This window comes from Embiotoca jacksoni, unplaced genomic scaffold (genome assembly GCF_022577435.1).
Source record: "Embiotoca jacksoni isolate LCO1_2020_lvr unplaced genomic scaffold, fEmbJac1.0.p SCAF_107, whole genome shotgun sequence".
Classification (NCBI taxonomy): Eukaryota; Metazoa; Chordata; class Actinopteri; family Embiotocidae; genus Embiotoca; species Embiotoca jacksoni.
In genome coordinates, this window is record NW_027185238.1 from 362,501 (window position 1) to 385,000 (window position 22,500).

At 45.7% G+C, this 22,500-nt stretch overlaps 3 protein-coding genes across 7 annotated transcripts in view; all 3 read left to right on the top strand.

Annotated features, from left to right (window-relative positions):
• LOC138215256 (serrate RNA effector molecule homolog) overlaps positions 1–697 on the top strand; it is a 14,250-nt gene extending 13,553 nt beyond the window's left edge. The window contains exons 21-22 of the mRNA XM_069177323.1: positions 78–189; positions 364–697. Of these exons, the coding sequence (XP_069033424.1) occupies positions 78–189; positions 364–439 (188 nt within the window). The 3' untranslated portion in view covers positions 440–697. The remainder of the gene's footprint in view (positions 1–77; positions 190–363) is intronic.
• Positions 698–2,765: 2,068 nt separating this feature from the next.
• LOC138215264 (TSC22 domain family protein 4-like) lies at positions 2,766–12,629 on the top strand. Of its 3 annotated transcripts, none has more exons than XM_069177335.1 (5): positions 2,766–4,931; positions 5,897–6,595; positions 6,991–7,124; positions 9,376–9,427; positions 12,262–12,629. In XM_069177335.1, exons 2-5 carry the CDS (start codon positions 5,951–5,953, stop codon positions 12,409–12,411), a joined length of 981 nt encoding a protein of 326 aa, XP_069033436.1. In that variant the 5' UTR covers positions 2,766–4,931; positions 5,897–5,950; the 3' UTR covers positions 12,412–12,629. The 3 variants fall into 3 exon arrangements, with proteins under 3 accessions (XP_069033436.1, XP_069033444.1, XP_069033452.1); XM_069177343.1 differs by lacking the exon at positions 2,766–4,931 and adding an exon at positions 4,939–5,508; XM_069177351.1 differs by lacking the exon at positions 2,766–4,931 and having other exon boundaries at positions 4,939–6,595; positions 9,379–9,427.
• Positions 12,630–14,598: 1,969 nt separating this feature from the next.
• Positions 14,599–22,500, top strand: part of LOC138215283 (phosphatidylinositol 4,5-bisphosphate 3-kinase catalytic subunit alpha isoform-like) — a 17,686-nt gene continuing 9,784 nt past the window's right edge. For 2 of the 3 annotated variants that reach the window (XM_069177364.1, XM_069177378.1), the window contains exons 1-15: positions 14,599–14,886; positions 16,129–16,254; positions 16,960–17,063; positions 17,145–17,307; positions 17,479–17,688; positions 18,043–18,110; positions 18,427–18,555; positions 18,654–18,707; positions 18,809–18,918; positions 19,013–19,154; positions 19,352–19,437; positions 19,597–19,702; positions 20,000–20,152; positions 20,260–20,391; positions 22,061–22,185. In XM_069177364.1, coding sequence (XP_069033465.1) covers positions 16,170–16,254; positions 16,960–17,063; positions 17,145–17,307; positions 17,479–17,688; positions 18,043–18,110; positions 18,427–18,555; positions 18,654–18,707; positions 18,809–18,918; positions 19,013–19,154; positions 19,352–19,437; positions 19,597–19,702; positions 20,000–20,152; positions 20,260–20,391; positions 22,061–22,185 — 1,667 coding nt within the window. In that variant the 5' untranslated portion in view covers positions 14,599–14,886; positions 16,129–16,169. The remainder of the gene's footprint in view (positions 14,887–16,128; positions 16,255–16,959; positions 17,064–17,144; positions 17,308–17,478; positions 17,689–18,042; positions 18,111–18,426; positions 18,556–18,653; positions 18,708–18,808; positions 18,919–19,012; positions 19,155–19,351; positions 19,438–19,596; positions 19,703–19,999; positions 20,153–20,259; positions 20,392–22,060; positions 22,186–22,500) is intronic. The other variant, XM_069177369.1, reaches the window with a different exon arrangement.

Consider the following 22,500-nt stretch of genomic DNA (forward strand, 5'->3'; position numbering starts at 1 on the left):
TGATGAATATGAATTGATTGACAGATAAATTGATAAGTGATTAACTGTGTGTGTGTGTGTGTGTGTGTGTGTTAAAGGTGGGGGACCTCCCCTCCCTCCAAACCAGTTTGGGGTGGGACGTGGTTCCTATGACAACTTCAGAGGTCCTTCAGGAGGCGCCGGCTTTCCTGGGAAACAGAGAAACAGCAGGTAGAGACACGATGACATCACATGGACAGACGTATTGATTATATACTGATCACAAACTGATCGTATGGGTGTGTGTGTGTGTGTGTGTGTGTGTGTGTGTGTGTGTGTGTGTGTGTGTGTGTATCTCTGTGTGTGTGTGTGTGTGTATCTCTGTGTGTGTGTGTGTGTGTGTAGGGGTGTGCGGGGGGACCCTCGCTCCATCATCGAGTACCGAGACCTCGACGCTCCAGACGACCTCGACTTCTTTTGAACACGGAACATAATTTTTTTATTCATACGTTTCCCATGATGCCTTTCTTCCTCCACTTTTACTCTTTCAGTTCGTACAGACGCCGTAGGGCTGTGTGTGTGTGTGTGTGTGTGTGTGTGTGTGTGTGTGTGTGTGTGTGTGTGTGTGTGTGTGTGTGTGTATGTTTGTGTGTGTGTGTGTGAGAAGGACCAATGTTACCATCAGTTGACTAAAGATGATCTGATTGGTGCCAATTTTCAAATAAAGACCTGAACATGACTGATGTTGTCTGAGTCCTTCACACACACACATATTCAATTCAACTTTATTTCTACAGCGCCAAATCACAACACAGGTTATTTCATGGCACTTAACACATTAAAGTCCTGACAGCTAAACTTTACAATATTATACAGAGAAACCAACAATTCAACAATTGGATCAGAGGTGGGCGGAGCATCTGCCTCGACCGGTTGGGGTGAGAGGAGAGCAGACAGAGAAAAGGACAACTGGGTTCCTCCCAGTTTTACTGGAGGCCAAGACAACATCATCTAGAGTAACTAAGTGATTACAGAAAGAGTTTCTGAGGTGTTTAGGACCAAGTACAATAACTTCTGTTTTGTCTGAATTTAGAAGCAGGAAGTTTTTGGTCATCCAGGCCTTTATGTCTTTTAGACAGGCTTCAAGTTTTACTAACTGATTAGTTTTATCTGGTTTTATAGAAAGATATAGCTGAGTGTCATCTGTATAACAATGGAAGTTGATGCAGTGCTTCCTGATGACATCTCCTAATGGAAGCATGTACAAAGTAAAAAGTATTGGGCCTAACACTGAGCCTTGTGGAACTCCATAACTAACTCTTGTTTGTCTGGAAGATTCATTGTTGACATGGACAAACTGGAATCTATCTGATAAGTAGGACTTGAACCAGTCTAATGCAGTTCCTTTAATCCTCGTAACGTCTTCTAATCTCTGTAATAAGATCTTATGATCAATCGTATCAAAAGCAGCACTGAGGTCCAGAAGAACAAGTAGAGAGACGAGTCCATTATCTGAGGCTAATAAAAGGTCGTTAGTAACTTTCACCAGAGCTGTTTCTGTGCTATGATGAACTCTAAAGACTGAACATCTTCAAACAGATCATTCCTTTGGAAATGATCACAAAGTTGATTTGAAACAACTTTTTCAAGGATTTTAGAAATAAACGTCAGGTTGTAAATTGGTCTGTAGTTTCCTAAATCAGCTGATCAAGAGTCGGCTTTTTAAGTAAAGGTTTAATTACAGCCACTTTAAAAGCCTGCGGTACATAGCTGGTTACAATAGATAGGTTGATCTGATCTAATATGGAAGTATTAATTAAAGGGAAGACTTCCTTAAAAAGTTTAGTTGGGATGAGATCTAACAGACAGCTAGAGGATCCAGATGAAGAAATAATTCTAGTTAACTCAGAGAGCTCAACAGGAGAGAAATGTTCCAAGTTTACATCTGGTCCTACAGTTGCTTTCAGGGCTGCTGTTGCTTAGCAACACATCAGTGATGGTGTCAGGAAGGGTCGGCCCGATTCTCTCCCTGATAGTAAGAATTTTATTAGTACAGAAGTTAATGAAGTCATTACTGCTGAGAGCTGAAGGAATAGAGGACTCAACAGAACTGGGACTCTTTGTCAGCCTGCTACAGTGATGAAAAGAAACCTGGGGTTGTTCTTGTTGTCCTCTATTAATGATGAATAATATAAAGTTCTGGCCTTACGAAGAGCTTTCTTATATAATATTAGACTCTCCTTCCAGGCAGGTGAAATTCTTCTAAATTAGTGGAACTCCATTTCCTTTCCATCTTTCTAGTCGCTGCCTAGCAGAGCGTAGTTCTGAGTTGTACCATGGAGACAACTTCCTCTGGTTCATGACTCTCTTCTTCAGAGGGGCGACATCATCTAGAGTTGTAGCAGAGATACTGCAGTGTTTTCTACCAGATGATCCACTAGTGTGGGACTAAGATCAACGGAGCTTCTTTAACACATCGAAGAGGAGAAACGTTGAACTGCTTCCTGAAACTTGGACACAAACATCTGCTGAGGTGATTTATTCCCACATAAATAATAAATAAATGATCAACCACTAATAGTAATAGTAGTAAACAATAAATAATCAACAACTAATTATAATAAACAACAACTAATAGTAGTAATAATAAACAACTAATATTAATATAATAAACAATAACTAATAATAATACAATAAATAAACAACTAACACTACTACTAATAAACAATAAATAAACATTAATATTAATAATAAACAACAAACCAATAGGAATAATAATAAACAACTAATATTAATATTACATTTTACATTTCATTTCATTTATCTAACTCTTTTATCCAAAGACTTACAATAAGTTCATTTCAACCATGAGGGTTCAAACCAGAACAACAAGAATCAAGAAAATATAATTATCTTCAAGAAAGCCAAACTACAAAGTTCTATCAGCAAGTTCTATTTTAAGATACTAAAGTTCTACTGTTCAAGGTAAAGGAGGAGGAGAAGGAGGAGGAGGAGAAGGAGGAGGAGGAGGAGGAGAAGGAGTAGTGTGAGTGAATCTAGGAGGTTAAAGTCGAGCAGCTGCATTCTGGATGAGCTGCAGAGGTCAGATAGTACTAACAGGTAGACCTGCCAGGAGGGAGTTACAGTAGTCTAGATGTGAGATGACCAGAGCCTGGACCAGAACCTGGACCAGAACCTGGACTAGAACCTGGACCAGAGCCTGGACCAGATCCTGGACCAGAACCTGCACCAGAACCTGGACCAGAGCCTGGATCAGATCCTGGACCAGAACCTGCACCTCCTTCTGAGTGAGAAGAGGACATATTCTCCTGATGTTGTGCAGCATGTATCTACAGGAACGTGTTGTTGCAGTGATGTAATAAACAAACAACAACTAATAACAAACAATAAATAAGCAACAACAAATACTACTTATAATAAACAAACAACAACTAATAATAATAAATAAACAACTAATAGTAATAAACAATAAATAAACAACTAATAACAAACAACAACTAATATTAACGATTATAAACCATAAATAAACAACAATATTGATAAACAATAAATAAACAACAACTAATATTAATAATAAACAATAAACATCCTCTTCCTCCTTTTCCTCCTCTTTGTCCTCCTCCTTGTCCTCCTCCTCCTCTTCCTCCCGCCCATCCTTCTCCTCTTCCTCCTCTTCTTCATCCTCCTTCTCTTCTTCCTCCTCCTCCTGCCCATCCTCCTCCTCTTCCTCCTGCCCATCCTTCTCCTGTTCCTCTTCCTCCTCCTCCTCCTCTTCTTCATCCTCCTTCTCTTCTTCCTCCTCCTCCTCCTCCTGCCCATCCTTCTCCTGTTCCTCTTCCTCCTCCTCCTCTTCATCCTCCTTCTCTTCTTCCTCCTCCTCTTCCTCCTGCCCATCCTCCTCCTTCACCTCCTCCTCCTTCACCTCCTCCTCTTCCTCCTCCTATCAAATCATTTACTAAGAGATTTAGATCACAGATCTGATATTTAATAGTTTGCATTTAATTGTCATATTTGATCCATTAAATTGGTAGGATCTGTTCATATTACATTTGTATTGATAAATCTTTTGCTGAGTTTGTGAAATGGTGTTGTGGGATCAGACACAACCTCTATGGGATGTTGAGTTGTGGTTGATTGACAGCTCTGAAGAAGCTGCAGAGCAGCTGTCAGACTGCAGCTCTGCATGATGTCATGTTGAGTTAAGAGACGCCATATTTCTAGAAAGAAGAGAGCTGCACCATCCAAAGTAGGAAGAACCCGTGTCTCCGGATCGGAGCAGGTTTCCCTACAAAGTGTTCCGGTTATCAATGAAGCCACATCGTTAGCGGGACAACCAGCTGGACAACCAGCGGAGTGACGACATGCGGCTCAACATGACATCACTGGTCCGATGAGGAAGGAAGCGGTCCACATGGCCTTTCTCTCGGCTCGGTGCCGCGCATGCCCAGTGTCTTGCTCTTACTGTGAGACTGAGAACAGATGATCCGGATCAGACCCGGACCCGAGGAGGAGGACCGTGAGGGTGTTTACTGCGCGTTCATTGGCTGCTGTGTCGAGCCACGCGTGCTGCTTAGGATGGAGAGGAAGAGGAGGGGAGGGGAGAGGAGTGACAGAGGAGGGCAGTTAGTTTTTGTTTGGAGACGAAGAAGAGGAGGAGGAGGAGGAGGAGCTACTCTTCAGCCCTCCATCGGACAGACACCAGAGAATAAACTCCGTAAAAGAAGAACAAGTTTCTTCTTCAAACTTTTCACTCTGTAAACTCGGTGCGCGCTCCCGCCGCCTGTGGCGGCTCTCGGGCTGTAACGCGCATGCGCCATGTATAGTTTTTTTTTTTTTTCAGTCAGGATACAATGGACCGATTGTGTCATCGGGCTTACTGGTGACGTCACCGGCCTATTCATCCGGATCAGGACCAGTAGCAGCGGGAGTGCGCCTCGGCTCAGCGCGTGAACGTGAGTGTTTACCACTGTGACGTCAGAGGCTTAGTTGAATGGTTGTGATTAACTGTCACGCTATTATTGGTCAGTTTAAAGTCACGTGATTAAAATGTTGGTGTGACGATCATCTGACAGGCAGGCAGGCGACAGATAGACAGACAGATAGACAGACAGATAGACAGACAGATAGACAGACAGACAGATCTTCAGTGAGACAGAATCAATGCATCATGTTAAAAAACCTACACACACATGTCGATCACACTGTTGATATCTGCAGTCCAATCAGAGGACACACCTGTCCTCAAGTGTCTCCAGGTGTCCTCAGGTGTGCTCAGGTGTCCCCAGGTGTCCCCAGGTGTCCTCAGGTGTCCCCAGGTGTCCTCAGGTGTCCCCAGGTGTCCTCAGGCAGCAGTAATTAGTTAAATCCTGCAGAACCGGAACTGAACACAGAAACACGTCTCACTGCTCATACGTGTTGTGCAACAGGCAGCACACGGAAACAGGAAGGAGAGAGGAAGAACATGAGTCTGAGATAAAAGCTGCAGGACGAGACACACTGACCGGAGCAGCAGGAGAGACAGGACGTGTGGTGAGACAGTTTACCTGCCTTTACCTGTCAGCCTGTGTGTTTGTCCATCTACATTATGGGGACATGAGGCTCCACACAGCACTGAGGACTGTTGGGACCAACAGATGAAGCTGTCAGTGTGGCCTGGGCTAAAGCAGAATTAAACCAGGATTAAACCAGACTAGATCTAACCCAGGCCTGGTTCACTACAGCTGAATTAATTAATCCAGGATACCGGACAGTCCCGGTTTGTTCCGTATCCACGTTTGGTTTCAGTCGTGTTCGTTAGAAACAGTTTCAGGTCTTTTAACTCTGCGGCAGCGACTCTCACGACACGTCAGTGTTTCTCACGTCAAGAAAACGTCCTCATAAATCACATTAACCAGTTGTTCTGTCCTGTGTGTCCTAGTGAGGCTGTGATGTGTGTGTGTGTTTGGTTGTTTATGTTTGTTTGTTTGTGAGGATGAGTAGCGGGAAAAAAAGGAGTGGCTTTCAGATCACCAGCGTGACCTCAGATTTAAACCAACGTCCAACTGGCCAATCATCTCCCAGTGTAGTCCTGACCGTCCTCCAATCAGAGGCCTCCTCCTGCAGCCCTCAAGGAAGCTCCTCCCAGCCGTCCACGCCCTCCCTGAAGAGGAAATACATCTGCCATGAGGCCGCAGGGCAGGGGGCAGGGTCTTCCTCTCGCTTCAGGGTGGTGAGGCTGGTGGTGGGCGGGGGCAGAAGCGGGGGGCGGGGTGATTCATATTGCCGTGGACGATGGACATGTATGGACGTTATGGAGCGACAGGAAGGGCCGGGGTTCAGGCTAGTGATGGACAGCATGAGACACGCCCACTCACTGGAGTCGCTGGAGATGATTGGCCGGGACAGAGACGTAGTCCACTCTCAGGACACGCCCCACCTTCGCCCCGTAAGAGCCTTGGAGGGGGCAGGGCTTGTTTTACGAAGTGGGCCGCCTTCCCCGACACACCAAGAGCCAATCAGCATGCGGCTCCTGGACCGCAAGAAGATGACGGGGTTAGACTCCACCCACCCACCTCCTTCACCCCGTCCACGAAATGTCCCACCTCCTCTACGATTGGACGTCGACGCTGCAGGACGGGTACGCACACGCAAACACACCAAATGTCAAACAAGCAAACAAAACACAAACAAAGCACAAACAAAAACATGAATTAACAAATAAAAACATGAATTAACAAGCAAACAAACAAAAACATAAACAAACTATCAAAAACATTTTAAAAAATAAACATTAATAAACAAACAAACCAACAAAAACCTTAATTAACAAACAAGCAGACAAAAACATGAATAAAAACAAACTAAAACAAACAAACAAAACCATTAATAAACAAACAAAAATATTAATAAACAAACAAAACATTAACAAAACCAAAAACATAAATAAACAAAAAAGTTGTTTTTTTTTGGGAAGAATTCTTGTGTAAAAGGTTTAACATGAGTGTTCTCTCTGTCTGTCTGTCTGTCTACCAGTCTGTCCTCAGACTGTCTCACTCTCAGCCTAACTCCCCCCCTACTGGACCGTACCATCCTTCTCTGACCCCCCTTCAGACTTCTGCATCGTTCAGTCTGGATCAAACCATCTTCAATCTGCCGGGGGACACCAGGTGACGGATTCATTTATTGTTTGTTTATTTCCTGTGTGTTTGCTGGGTGGAGCTTGTTGTTGTTATTGTTATTGTTGTCTCTTTACTGTGGACCTTGTCTCGGTCCGAGTGTCTGTCCTGCTCTTGGTCCTGGTCTCTGTCTTTGTCCTGGTCTTTGTCCTGGTCTCTGTCTTTGTCCTGGTCTATGTCCTTGTCTCGGTCCTGGTTTCTGTCCTGGTCTCTGTTTCTGTCTTGGTCTCTGTCCTGGTATCGGTTCTGGTCTCTGTCCTGGTCTCGGTCCTGGTATCGGTCCTGGTCTCTGTCCTGGTTTTGGTCCTGGTCTCCGTCCTGGTCTCTGTTTCTGTCTTGGTCTCTGTCCTGGTATCGGTTGTGGTGTCTGTCCTGGTCTTGGTCCTGGTCTCGGTCCTGGTATCGGTCCTGGTCTCTGTCCTGGTATTGGTCCTGGTCTCAGTCCTGGTCTCTGTCCTGGTATTGGTCCTGGTCTATGTCCTGGTCTCTGTCCTGGTATTGGTCCTGGTCTCAGTCCTGGTCTCTGTCCTGGTATCGGTTCTAGTGTCTGTCCTGGTCTCGGTCCTGGTATCGGTCCTGGTCTCTGTCCTGGTTTTGGTCCTGGTCTCTGTCCTGGTCTCTGTTTCTGTCTTGGTCTCTGTCCTGGTATCGGTTGTGGTGTCTGTCCTGGTCTTGGTCCTGGTCTCGGTCCTGGTATCGGTCCTGGTCTCTGCCCTGGTATTGGTCCTGGTCTCAGTCCTGGTCTCTGTCCTGGTATTGGTCCTGGTCTATGTCCTGGTCTCTTTTCTTCATATTATTTATTAAATATTGTTTATTTCTTATATTATTATTTATTTATTTTATTATTATTATTATTATTATATTATTACCTGTGTGCAGGTGCTGTTGAACATCACATGATGTGTTTACTGGCATCTCAGCCACAGAGTTTTCAGGGTTTGTGTGAATGAATGAGGCTCTGTCTGTGTTGGTGCAGGAGAATGTCAGTGCAGCATTCCTATTGGCTAAAACAGTGAGTGGGTGGGAGCTGGAATGAGGCAGCAGCCAATCAGACAGCAGAGTGAGTGTGCGTGGGAGAAAGAGAGGGCGGGTCTAAAGGAAAATCTGATGTCTCAGTTTGAGTTTGAAGTCAACATCTGGAGATCCTGAGAGAGCTGCTCTCCATTAGATGAGACTCTTTAAGGACCCGTGACCTCACAGACAACCAGCCAATCACAGGCAGCGCCGAGGAAAAGAACTCCCGTCTTCCACACCTGGACAAAGAAGAGCCTGGACTTTAACAAGGGTCAATCAAGAGTTACACCTTAACGAGGGACAACAAATACTGTGGACATTTACAAAGGACAACAAATACTCTGATCAGACTGGACAGTAATTTCTGATGGTGGGCTGTGATTGGCCAATATGTTATTGCATGCTGTAGCTGAGTTTCGATTGGACACTCATGTCTGACTGTGAGCTGTGATTGGCTGAAGATGTTTGTTGGTGTAAAGAAAATGATCTTGGGGCAACAGCCACCATCTTTCCCCGTCTCCGATTCCACCCCAAGTTCTTGTCCTCAGCGACGTCCTCCATCGACCCCGCCCCTCCCTTTCAGGTCTCTGCAACTGGTTGCTAAGCAACCAGAGACACCTGTTGTGTTCCGTGATTGGAGAAAGGTCAAAGGTCAGGCTTCAGGTGTAAGGGAATCGTGGCCAGGCACCAGGACAACGCCTCAACTCAGACCCAGGGTGACTCTGAGGTCACTGACCCCACCGTGCAGAGCTCAGCCAATCACAGAGGCCCAGCCCAGACTCAGCAGCCAGCTACAACCTCCCAGCGGCCCGTCGGCCCCGCCCACTGTGCTCTCTCAGAAGCCTCTGCTCTCTGATGCCCCACACCCTAGAGCTCCGCCCACTTCGCAGGGCTCAGAAACCACCATGATGTCACTGCTGCTTTTCTGCCGCAGGTAACCAATGGCAACCAGGTGAATAGGTGTGGCCTCTGCTGCAGATGTGCTCAGATTCACCTGGAAGTGAACAGATATGAACTCTTGTTGTCGGAAGGGTTAATTGATCATTTAGTGATAACATAACAGTAAGAGGAGCCTGTCTGTCTGTCCACCTATCTGTCTCTCAACTGTCTGTCTGTCCACCTGTCTGTCTGTCTGTCTGTCTGACTTGTGTGTCTTATCTGTCTGTCTCTCACCTGTCTGTCACTCACCTGTCTGTCACTCACCTGTCTGTCTCTCTGTGTCTTGCAGCAGTTCCAGTAACAGTCTGATCGCCATTGACAACAAAATTGAACAAGCCATGGTGAGTGTGACTTCTACTGTGGTTCTACACTGGTTGGTGGGTGGAGATAATCCAGTAGGATGAAGTGGGTGGAGATGATCCTGTAGGATGCAGTGGGTGGAAATAATCCAATAGGATGAAGTGGGTGGAGATAATCAGTAGGATGAAGTGGGTGGAGATAATCCAGTAGGTTGAAGTGGGTGGAAATAAATCAGGAGGATGAAGTGGGTGGAGATAATCCAGTAGGATGAAGTGGGTGGAGATGATCCAGTAGGATGAAGTGGGTGGAGATGATCCTGTAGAATGAAGTGGGTGGAGATGATCCTGTAGGATGAAGTGGATGGAGATGATCCAGTAGGATGAAGTGGGTATAGATAATCCTGTAGGATGAAGTGGGTGGAGATGATCCAGTAGGATGAAGTGGGTAGAGATAATCCTGTAGGATGAAGTGGATGGAGATAAATCAGGAGGATGAAGTGGGTCAAGATGATCTTGTCGGATGAAGTGGGTGGAGATGATCCAATAGGATGAAGTGGGTGGAGATGATCCTGTAGAATGAAGTGGGTGGAGATGATCCTGTAGGATGAAGTGGATGGAGATGATCCAGTAGGATGAAGTGGGTATAGATAATCCTGTAGGATGAAGTGGGTGGAGATGATCCAGTAGGATGAAGTGGATGGAGATGATCCAGTAGGATGAAGTGGGTGTAGATAATCCTGTAGAATGAAGTGGGTGGAGATGATCCAGTAGGATGAAGTGGGTAGAGATAATCCTGTAGGATGAAGTGGGTGGAGATAAATCAGGAGGATGAAGTGGGTCAAGATGATCTTGTCGGATGAAGTGGGTGGAGATGATCCAATAGGATGAAGTGGGTGGAGATGATCCTGTAGAATGAAGTGGGTGGAGATGATCCTGTAGGATGAAGTGGGTGGAGATGATCCAGTAGGATGAAGTGGGTGGAGATGATCCTGTAGAATGAAGTGGGTGGAGATGATCCTGTAGGATGAAGTGGATGGAGATGATCCAGTAGGATGAAGTGGGTATAGATAATCCTGTAGGATGAAGTGGGTGGAGATGATCCAGTAGGATGAAGTGGGTGGAGATAATCAGTAGGATGAAGTGGGTGGAGATAAATCAGGAGGATGAAGTGGGTGGAGATAATCCTGTAGGATGAAGTGGGTGGAGATAATCAGTAGGATGAAGTGGGTAGAGATAATCCTGTAGGATGAAGTGGGTGGAGATAAATCAGGAGGATGAAGTGGGTGGAGATAATCCTGTAGGATGAAGTGGGTGGAGATAATCAGTAGGATGAAGTGGGTAAAGATAATCCTGTAGGATGAAGTGGGTGGAGATAAATCAGGAGGATGAAGTGGGTCAAGATGATCTTGTCGGATGAAGTGGGTGGAGATGATCCAGTAGGATGAAGTGGGTGGAGATAATCCTGTAGGATGAAGTGGGTGGAGATGATCCAGTAGGTTGAAGTGGGTGGAGATGATCCAGTAGGTTGAAGTGGGTGGAGATGATCCAGTAGGATGAAGTGGGTGGAGATGATCCAGTAGGTTGAAGTGGGTGGAGATGATCCAGTAGGATGAAGTGGGTGGAGATAATCCTGTAGGATGAAGTGGGTGGAGATGATCAGTAGGATGAAGTGGGTAGAGATAATCCTGTAGGATGAAGTGGGTGGAGATAAGTCAGGAGGATGAAGTGGGTCAAGATGATCCAGTAGGTTGAAGTGGGTGGAGATGATCCAATAGGATGAAGTGGGTGGAGATCATCCTGTAGGATGAAGTGGGTGGAGATGATCAGTAGGATGAAGTGGGTAGAGATAATCCTGTAGGATGAAGTGGGTGGAGATGATCCAGTAGGTTGAAGCGGGTGGAGATGATCCAGTAGGATGAAGTGGGTGGAGATGATCCAGTAGGTTGAAGTGGGTGGAGATGATCCAATAGGATGAAGTGGGTGGAGATAAATCAGGAGGATGAAGTGGGTGGAGATAATCCTGTAGGATGAAGTGGGTGGAGATAATCAGTAGGATGAAGTGGGTAGAGATAATCCTGTAGGATGAAGTGGGTGGAGATAAATCAGGAGGATGAAGTGGGTGGAGATAATCCTGTAGGATGAAGTGGGTGGAGATGATCCAGTAGGATGAAGTGGGTGGAGATGATCCTGTAGGATGAAGTGGATGGAGATGATCCTGTAGGATGAAGTGGATGGAGATGATCCAGTAGGATGAAGTGGGTGGAGATAAATCAGGAGGATGAAGTGGGTGGAGATGATCCTGTAGGATGAAGTGGATGGAGATGATCCTGTAGGATGAAGTGGATGGAGATAATCAGTAGGATGAAGTGGGTGGAGATAAATCAGGAGGATGAAGTGGGTGGAGATAATCCTGTAGGATGAAGTGGGTGGAGATAATCAGTAGGATGAAGTGGGTAGAGATAATCCTGTAGGATGAAGTGGGTGGAGATAAATCAGGAGGATGAAGTGGGTGGAGATAATCCTGTAGGATGAAGTGGGTGGAGATGATCCAGTAGGATGAAGTGGGTGGAGATGATCCTGTAGGATGAAGTGGATGGAGATGATCCAGTAGGATGAAGTGGGTATAGATAATCCTGTAGGATGAAGTGGGTGGAGATGATCCAGTAGGATGAAGTGGGTGGAGATAATCAGTAGGATGAAGTGGGTGGAGATAAATCAAGAGGATGAAGTGGGTGGAGATAATCCTGTGGCTGACTGATTGTGGTGTGAGAATGTCCTCTGCTGGTTTAATCAGAGTGGTACATCCCTGTCTGTCTGACTGTCTGTCTGACTGTCTGTCTGTCTCTCCAACTGTGTGTCTGACTGTCTGTCTGCAGGACCTGGTGAAGAGTCATCTGATGCTGGCTGTGAGGGAAGAGGTGGAGCTTCTGAGGGAACAAATCAAAGACCTGCAGGAGAAGAACCAACAGCTGGAAAGAGAGAACCACATCCTGCACACACTGACACATAACAGACACACAACATGACACAATATACACACATGACACAATAAATACCCACAGTGTAACATGTGTTGCTCACCTTTTGGTGTTGCTATGGTGATGGGTTTAACACAATGATGAGGACCCTGGTCACCATGACAACAGGACTGTTTGGACCTGCTGCGTTCGACTTTTAGGGTTCAGATGATGATGATGATGATAAAGTGTAGAGTCTAATAAATTAATTATGCCTAACTACACAAAAGACTGATGTTTGTTTATGATAGGAGGGGGAGAATGTGTATGTGTGGGGGGGGGAGGGTGGAGGATGTGGTGAAGGTGGAGAAGGAGGAGTTGGTGGTGGTGGTGGTGGAGGAGGAGGATGTGGTGGGGTAGAAGAGGTGGAGAAGGAGGAGGAGGTGGTGGAGGAGGAGATGGTGGTGGTAGTGGAGGAGGAGGAAGAGGAGAAGGAGGAGGTGGTGGAGGAGGAAATGGTGGAGGAGGAAGAAGTGGTGGGGTGGAAGAGCTGGAGAAGGAGGAAGAGGAAGAGGTTGTGAACTATTGTTCACCTGTTCTACTGTTCTCATGTTCTACTGTTCACATGTTCTACTGTTCACATGTTCTGCTGTTCACATGTTCCACTGTTCACATGTTCTACTGTTCACATGTTCTACTGTTCACGTTCTACCGTTCACATGTGCTACTGTTCTACTGTTCTATGTTCATATGTTCTCATGTTCTCATGTTCATATGTTCTTCTTTCCTCATGTTGTACTGTTCTACTGTCCACATGTTCTACTGTTCACATATTCTACTGTCCACATGTTCTACTGTTCAAATGTTCTACTGTTCACATGTTCTATTTTTCACATGTTCTACTGTTCATATGTTCTACTGTTCACATGTTCTACTGTTCATATATTCTACTTTTCACATGTTCTACTGTTCATATGTTCTACTGTTCACATGTTCTACTGTTCATATGTTCATATGTTCCACTTTTCTCATGTTCTACTCTTCTACTGTTCTGCTTTTCTACTGTTCAAATGTTCTACTGTTCACATGTTCTACTGTTCATAAGTTCTACTGTTCTACTTTTCACATGTTCTACTGTTCATATGTTCATATGTTCCACTTTTCTCATGTTCTACTCTTCTACTGTTCTGCTTTTCTGCTGTTCATATGTTCTACTTTTCTACTGTTCACATGTAGATAGGCAGTGCATTATGGGATATGTTCCCCATTAAGGATTAAGATTGAGAAAACAGAAACCGAAGAGATGAAATGACCTAATCCTTAATCCAACAAACTCCAACCCCCCCACCACCCGCTCTCCTTCCCCCTCCCCCCAAACACACACACACACACACACACACACACACACACACACACACACACACACACACAAACAAACAAAGAGAACGTGGAAAACAAAAACAAGATTAAGTTAACACATTGTGTGTGTTTTCACATGTTTGCGTGTGTGTCTGTAAATGTGAGTGTGTCTCTAAAACCCTGCTCTCAGATTGGCTAAACTACTAGTAACCATAGCAACAGGACTGATGCGGCATTAAATCACTGACGGAGCTCCTGCAGATCCTTAAAATGCTGAAAATGTGAATGGAGTTTGGTGCAGAGACCGAATGGAGAGCTGAGCCTCCTCAGGAACCTTTGAAGGTGTTGTTTCCGCTCACCTGAACAGATCTGGGCTCTACACCTTGATGACATCATCACCAGCAGGTTAACTGTAACTGCCCTTTAACCATCAGGTCCTCCTCCAGAGATCTTTTACACAGACAGAAGTCTCACTCTGACCTTGTTTCTGAATACTGTCTACTTTTACTGTAGTATTTTATACAAGAACATAATATTTCTTGTGTACTTTTACTGCAGGGTTGAATGCATTATTTTATACTAGAACAGAGTATTTGTTATGTCCAGGACCAGGTCCAAACTGTACTAGGTACCTCTTGCTGACCTCATCTCCATGGCAACAGCAGCAGAGGATCATGGGTACTGTCACATGTTGGTGGTGTCTTTTAAAAAGACAGAAAACAATCCCGTCCTTGGAATCTGTGACAGAGTGAGAGCTCGGGCTCCTCCTCCCCTCTCTGTGAGGCTGCTGGCCCTTTAAGAGAGGAAGAGGACAGGATGAGCTGACACCTAACACCCCCTCACCCTCCCTTCATATCCCCCAGCCCCCTGCCCCCCTCTCCTCCTCCAGCACATTGTTCTGCAGCTCCCAGTGAGCAGCAGCTTTTCTCCTGCTGCTGCTCATACTGGCTCCAGGACCACACAGACAGACAGATAGACAGGCGGACAGAAAGACAGACAGACAGACAGACAGGTCTCTGGGTGTAACAGGACTGAGTCCCTTTGTGTCAAACAGAATCTGCGGAGGGCGGCGACTGATGGATCCACCAGCTGATACATGAACAAAGACAGGAGGAGAGACAGACAGGAGGAGAGACAGACAGGAGGAAAGACAGACAGATGCGATGACTGGAGGCATGAGCTCAGGTGAGAAACACACCGACAACACAAAGAGAGCCCCTCTTTCTTTCTTTCATCCCTCACTGATGCTCCCACTCCTGTTGTCATGGCAACCATATCATAGACTGAGGTCATGAGGAGGAGAGGAAACAAGGAGGTGGTGAGTGATGATTTCAGATTTATGACTGAACATTACTTCCTGTTTACCTGAGTGGTGTAAACAATCATGTGACGTCAGCACACATAAATGTGAGTAGATGTTTCACATTAAAAGTAATGATGCTATTATCTGTTCTAAATTCAGCTCTGCTTTTCAAAATAAGAGCAGAACAGTGAAAACAAACAAGTTCAATCTGAAACTGATTCAGTTGTTGTTTGTTCTTGAATTATCAGATGTCAAATATCAAACTGCTGATCTTTATTTCAACCTGAAGACCTGACATTTTTTCTACATATTTTACATATTACTCTGAAATCGTTTTTTACTCTGAAATCTGTGCTGATGACAAACAAACATGTTTTTAATGTGTTCAGTTGAAATCAGCAAGACGTCCAGTCAAATATTAATAATATTAATGATAAAAATAAGGACACATTTCCATCAGTCCACATTTTTATTATTTGAATCTTATTTTCAATCATTTTTACAGAAAATCAAAAGTTTGAAGTTTTTATGTCATTTTTTAAAAATTATGTAAAAAAAGTTTTTTTGTCCAAAGCTGACGTACTGTTCCTTTAAATGATCCGTCAACAGGAAGAGAAGTGGAGGAAGTCAGCTTCCTCACTCATAGCACAGGAAACACACACACACACACACACACACACTCACTCACACACACACACACACACACTCACACACACACACACACACACACACACACACACACACACACACACACACACACACACACACACACACACACACACACACAAGAACACAGGATGTTGATCAGAAACACAAGAACACGGGACTGAACACGGATGAACTGCATGAAGGGCATGTCTCAATTAAACAACAACATGATGTTTATTTACATGGATCTGTTTGGGTTATAGACCATAATAATCAATAACTAATCATCAACAAGGAATCAATAATCACTTCATCTAAAATATTGACTGATTCTCTGGAAACCTTTAAAAAGGCCCAACCGGACCAGTTCTACTGAACCGGGTCAACAGGGGAGCCAATCACAGACCAGGAGGGCTTCATCTGTCTGTCTGCCTGCCTGCCTGTCCCTCACTCTGCCTGTCTGTCTTTCTGTCCAGGTAGCTCAGAGCTGAGGTGAGGTCTCTGATTGGTGGTTGCCATGGCTCCCAGGCCGTCATCAGGGGAACTATGGGGACTCCATCTGATGCCTCCACGGATCCTGGTGGACTGCTGCCTCCCCAACGGTTATTATTATTATTATAATTATTATTATCATCTTTATTATTATAATATTTGTATTATTATTATTATCATTAAAATTAGCTATATTTTTTATAATTTATATTATTATTATTATTATTGTAATATTATTATTATTATTATTATTATTGTTATTATTATGTTCTGTTCTACTGAGTTCTCCTGCGTTTCACTGAGTTCTACTCAGTTCTCCTGAGTTCGACTGAGTTCCAGAGTTCGAGTGAGTTCTACTGAGTACTTGTGTTCTCCTGAGTTCTACTGCATGCTACTGCAGTTTACTGAGTTCTACTGAGTTCTACTGAGTTCTCCTGACTTCTACTCAGTTCTACTGAGTTCTTCTGTGTTCTCCTGAGTTCTCCTCAGTCCCCCTCAGTTCTCCTGAGTTCTACTGCATTCGACTGTGTTCTACTGAGTTCTCCTGAGTTCTCCTGAGTTCTCCTGTATTCCACTGAGTTCTCCTGTATTTTCCTGAGTTCTCCTGAGTTCTTCTGTGTTCTCCTGAGTTCTCCTCAGTCCCCCTCAGTTCTCCTGAGTTTTACTGCATTCGACTGTGTTCTACTGAGTTCTCCTGAGTTCTCCTTAGTTCTCCTGTATTCTACTGAGTTCTCCTGTGTTCTCCTGCATTCTCCTGAGTTCTCCTGAGTTCTCCTGAGTTCTCCTGAGTTCTACTGCGTTCTCCTGTGTTTCAGGGATGATGGTGAGCCTCGAGTGTCTCAGAGAAACTCCGCTCATCAGCATCAAGCAGCAGCTCTTCACTGAGGCCAGGAAGTACCCGCTGTACCACCTGCTGCAGGTACGCCCCGTCTCCTCTCGGACCCCGCCTCCTCCACCTACGCCAAGCTCTGGCTGTAATCTCTGCTTTCTAATTGGTCAGGAGGAGTCATGTTACATCTTTTTGGGCGTGACCCAGGAGGCAGAGAGGGAGGAGTTTTATGATGAGACGAGGCGGTTGTGCGACCTGCGACTGTTTCACCCAATTCTGAAGGTCATTGAGCCGCTGGGAAACCGCGAGGAGAAGATCCTGAACCGGGAGATCGGTAAGACCACCTCGTGACCTCGTCACATCATGACATCATGACCTTGTGACCTCTTGACCTCTTGACCTCTTGACCTTATGACCTTGTCACATTATGACATCATCACATTGTCACATCATGACATAATCACATGTTGACCCCCCGCCCCGCCCGCCCCATGGCCCCCTGCAGGGTTCGCCATCGGGATGCCGGTCTGTGAGTTCGAGATGATGAAGGACCCGGAGATCCAGGACTTCCGCCGCTCCATTCTGAGCGTGTGCAGAGAGGCCATGGAGGAGAGGGAAGGGGGAGGGGCCCACAGCCAGGCGCTCTACGTTTACCCCCCTAATGTGGAGTCCAGCCCCCAACTACCCCAACACATCTACAGCAAGCTGGACAAAGGTAGGTCCACCTGAGGGCCCACACCTGTCTGACTGTCTGTCTGTCTGTCGGTCTGTACCTGGCTGACTGTCTGTACCTGTCTGTCTGTCTGTGTGTACGTACTTGTCTGTCTGACTGTCTCTACCTGTCTGTCTGTTTGTCTGTCTGTCTGTACGTACATGTCTGTCTGTCTGTCTGTACGTACATGTCTGTCTGTCTGACTTTCTGTCTAACTGTCTGTACCTGTATGTCCGTCAGTCTGACTGTCTGTACCTGGCTGTCGGTACCTGTCTGTATCTGTCTGTCTGACTGTCTGTACCTGTCTTTCTGACTGTCTGCCTGCACCTGTCACACTTTCTGCACCTCTCTCTGCAGGACGGCTGATTGTTACCATCTGGGTGATTGTGTCTCCGTCCAACTCCAAACAGAAGTACACTCTGAAGGTAAAGCTAAAGGTAAATCTGTCGTCCTCCAGTCGGAGGACGACAGATTGTCTCTCATGTTTCCATGGAAACAGACAAACTAGTCTGTCCCTCTAGTCTCTGTCTCTCGAGTCTGCCCCTTTAGTCTCTGTCCCTCTAGTCTGTCCCTTTAGTCTCTTTCCCTCTTGTCTCTGTCCCTTTAGTCTCTGTCCCTCTCGTCTCTGTAGTCTCTGTCCCTTTCGTCTCCTTCCCTCTAGTCTCTGTCCCCCTGGTATAGTGACTCAGATTTGGAGACATGTTCCTCAGAAGACAGTTGTTGTCCTGTGTTTGTGTGCAGGTGAGTCACGACAGTTTACCTGAGCAGCTGATCGCCGAGTCGATCAGGAAGAAAAGCCGATCGATGCATCTTTCACCTCAACAGCTCCGCCTCTGTGTCCAGGAGTACCAGGGGCAGTACATCCTGAAGGTCCACCTGTCTGTCTTTCTGTCCACCTGTCTGTCTGTCTCTCTGTCTGTCCACCTCTTTGCCTTTCTCACCTGTCTCTCTGCCGGTCTGTCCCTCAGGTGTGTGGCTGTGATGAGTACCTGTTGGAGAAGTTTCCTCTCAGTCAGTACAAGGTAACAAGTGGAGACACAAACCAGAGACGTCTTTCTCCACCTGTCTCTACCTGTCTCTCACTGTCTCCACCTGTCTGCCCCCCCCACCTGTCTTCCTGCAGTACATCCGCTCCTGTATCACAGTGGGACGTCTTCCTCACTTGATGCTCGTGTCCAAAGACAGTCTCTACTCTCAGCTTCCTGCCTCTGGCTTTGTCACGCCTTCGTACAGGTAACTCAGCCTGTGACACGGCGATCTCAGCCAATCAGGAGCTGGTACAGGTGTGCTGGGGGCGGGCAGGTGACATGTGGTGTCTGTGTTTCAGTCGTCGGACTCCTCAGCCGTCTCCCTGTCCCGGAGGAGGTGACGGTTGTCCTCCTCGATCCCTGTGGGCCTTCAACACCCTGCTGAGGCTCCGCCTCCTCTGTGCCACCTACGTCAACGTCAACATCCGGGACATCGACAAGGTCCGTCCCCGTCTCTGTCCCCGTCTCTCTCCCCGTCTCTGTCCTCAGCCTGTCTTTAGTCTGTCCTCAGTCTGTCCTTAGTCTGTCCCCAGTCTGTCCTTAGTCTGTCCTCCTCAGTCTGTCCTTAGTCTCTCTGTGTGTCTGTGTGTGCACAAACAGTAAAGACAATGTGTGTGTGTGTGTGTGTGTGTGTGTAGATCTATGTGAGGACAGGTATCTATCATGGAGGAGAACCTCTCTGTGACAATGTCAACACACAGAGAGTCCCCTGTTCTAACCCCAGGTAACACACACACACACACACACACACACACACACACACACACACACACCCACACACACACACACACACACACACACACACACACACCCACACTCACACACACACACACACACACACACAAACACACACACCTGTCTGTCTGAACCTGTCTGTCTGCAGGTGGAATGAGTGGCTGACCTATGACCTCTACCTGGCTGACCTGCCCCGCTCAGCCAGACTCTGCCTGTCGATCTGCTCAGTGAAGGGAAGGAAAGGAGCCAAGGAGGTAAGGATGCACACGGAGGATCAATAACCTTCATCAGAGAGGATCCACAACCTTTATCAGTTATTAATCAACACCAGTTCCACACGTGTTTGTGACCTCAAGTAAGAGAACATTTGTGATTTCTACACAGACCTGAAACTGGATAGAGGAACGTCGGAGAACGTAGAACACCGAAGGTTATTGATCGCCCTGCTCCATGTGCTGCGTTCAGGGTCACTCTGTTCTTATTGATCCACCCTCGTCCAGGAAGGAACTGATCCTGTCTCCTTGTCCCCTATCCACCTGTCTGTCCCTCAGGAGCACTGTCCTCTGGCCTGGGGGAATGTCAACCTGTTTGACTATAAGGACATCCTGGTCTGTGGTAAAGTGGCTCTCAGTCTGTGGCCCGTCCCTCATGGCCTCGAGGACCTGATAAATCCCATCGGAGTCGCCGGTTCAAATCCCAACAAGGTGCCTCGATCAATGACTGATCAACTGATTATTGACTGATCCACTGATTATTGACTGATCAATGACTGATGAACTGATCGATAGCTGATCAATGATCCTGTCTGTAGGAGACCCCCTGTGTAGAACTGGAGTTCTCCTGGTTCAATCAGACCGTCGTGTTTCCTGACGAGCAGCAGATTGAAGAACACGCTAACTGGACCATCAGCAGAGAGCTGGGCTACAACTATTGTCACGGACTGGTAACACACATGTAACATACACTGTAACACATGTAACACACACTGTAACATACACTATAACACATGTAACACACGTAAGACACGTAACACTAACACATGTAAAACACATGTAACACACTGTAACACACATGTAACACGTAACACACATGTAACACACACGTAACACACTGTAGCACATGTAACACTGTAACACATGTAACACATGTAACACACGTAATACACGTAAAACATGTAACACACGTAACACATGTAACACTGTAACACACATGTAGCACATGTAACATATGTAAAACTAACACGTAGCACATGTAACATGTATCATGTAACACACACTAACACACATGTAACACTGTAACACGTAACACACATTGTAACATGTAAAACACTAACACATGCAACACACTAACACACATGTAACACAAATTGTAACACATGTAAAACACTAACAATATAACACTGTAACACACGTAACACACACATAACACTAACAGTCATGTAAAACATGTAACACACACCAACACATGTAACACACTGTAACATGTAACACATGTAACACATGTAACACATGAACCACGCACTGTAACACATGTAACAGACACTAACACACATGTAAAACACATGTAACACACTGTAACACACATGTAACACATTGTAACACATGTAACATGTAACACATGTACCACACACTGTAGCACATGTAACAGACACTAACACACATGTAACACATGTACCACATACTGTAACACATGTAACAGACACTAACACACATGTAAAACACATGTAACACACATGCAACACATGTAACACATGTAACACATGTAACACATGTAACACTAACACGTAACACATGTAACATAAACTGTAAGACATGTAACACGTAACATGTAGCACATGTAGCACACTAACAAATAAAACACATGTAACACACTGGAAAACACTAACACACTGTAACACATGTAACACACACTGTAACACAGAGGTAACACCTGTAACACATGGCACACATGTAACACACATGTAACACATGTAACACACTGTAGCACGTAACACATGTAACATGTAAAATAGACTGTAACACTGTAAAACACTAACACTGTAACACACATGTAGCACATGTAACGCTAACACATAGCACACGTAACACTGTAACACACGTAAGACATGGAACACAAACTGTAACACACTGTAACACATTTAACACATGTAACACTAACACACTGCAACACACTGTAACACATGTAACACATGTTAAACACATGTAAAACACTGTAACACAGACTGTAACACACATGTAACACATGTTAAACACATGTAACACACTGTAACACATGTAATACATGTAACACACATGTAACACTAACACGTAACACACTGTAACACATGAAACACACTGTAACACACAGTCTCTTCTTTCTCCCTCTCTGTCCTCCCGTCTGTCCTCTTGTCTGTCCTTCTGTCCATTATCCTGTCTGTCCTCCTGCCTGTCCGTTCTCCTGTCCTTCCTCCCTCCTGTCTGTCCTCCTGTTTGTCCTCCTTGTCCGTCCCCCTGTCCGTCATCCTGTCTGTCCTCCTGTTTGTCCTCCTGTCTCTCCTCCTGTCTGTCCTCCTGTTTGTCCTCCCATCTGTCTTCCTGTTTGTCCTTTTGTCTGTCCTCCTGTCTGTCTCTCAGAGCAGTCGTCTTGCCTGTGACAGCAGTGTTTCAGCCGGTGATGTGGAGCAGCTTCGGTCTCTCTGCTCCAGAGATCCTCTGTACGAACTCTCCGAGCAGGAGAAGGACTTCCTCTGGAGACACAGGTGAGGGTGGGGCTTAAAACTGACCTTCAGGTGAGGTGGGGCTTTATGGGGAGATAAAGCAGGGGGCGTGGCTTAATGGGGACAGTTTACACCAGGGGTGTCAAACTCATTTTAGTTAAGGGGCCACATACTGCCCACTTTGATCTCAAGTGGTCCAGACCAGTAAAATCATAGAATAATAACGACAATATTTCTCTGTTTAAATCATTGGTGAAGGTTTTTGGATGATAAATCCTATTTTAAGGTCTTTCTACAATAAACTAGAAACATAAAGACCAAAAACTCAGACATCAGCCCACTGTTTATCTGCCCCGG

Excerpts from the sequence above, each read along its gene's own strand:
- LOC138215264 (XM_069177335.1), top strand. The coding sequence starts at position 5,951 with ATGAGTAGCGGGAAAAAAAGGAGTGGCTTTCAGATCACCAGCGTGACC. Across the intron at positions 6,596-6,990 it reads ACGTCGACGCTGCAGGACGG|TCTGTCCTCAGACTGTCTCA; the intron begins GTACGCACACGC and ends TCTGTCTACCAG. Across the intron at positions 7,125-9,375 it reads AATCTGCCGGGGGACACCAG|CAGTTCCAGTAACAGTCTGA; the intron begins GTGACGGATTCA and ends TGTGTCTTGCAG.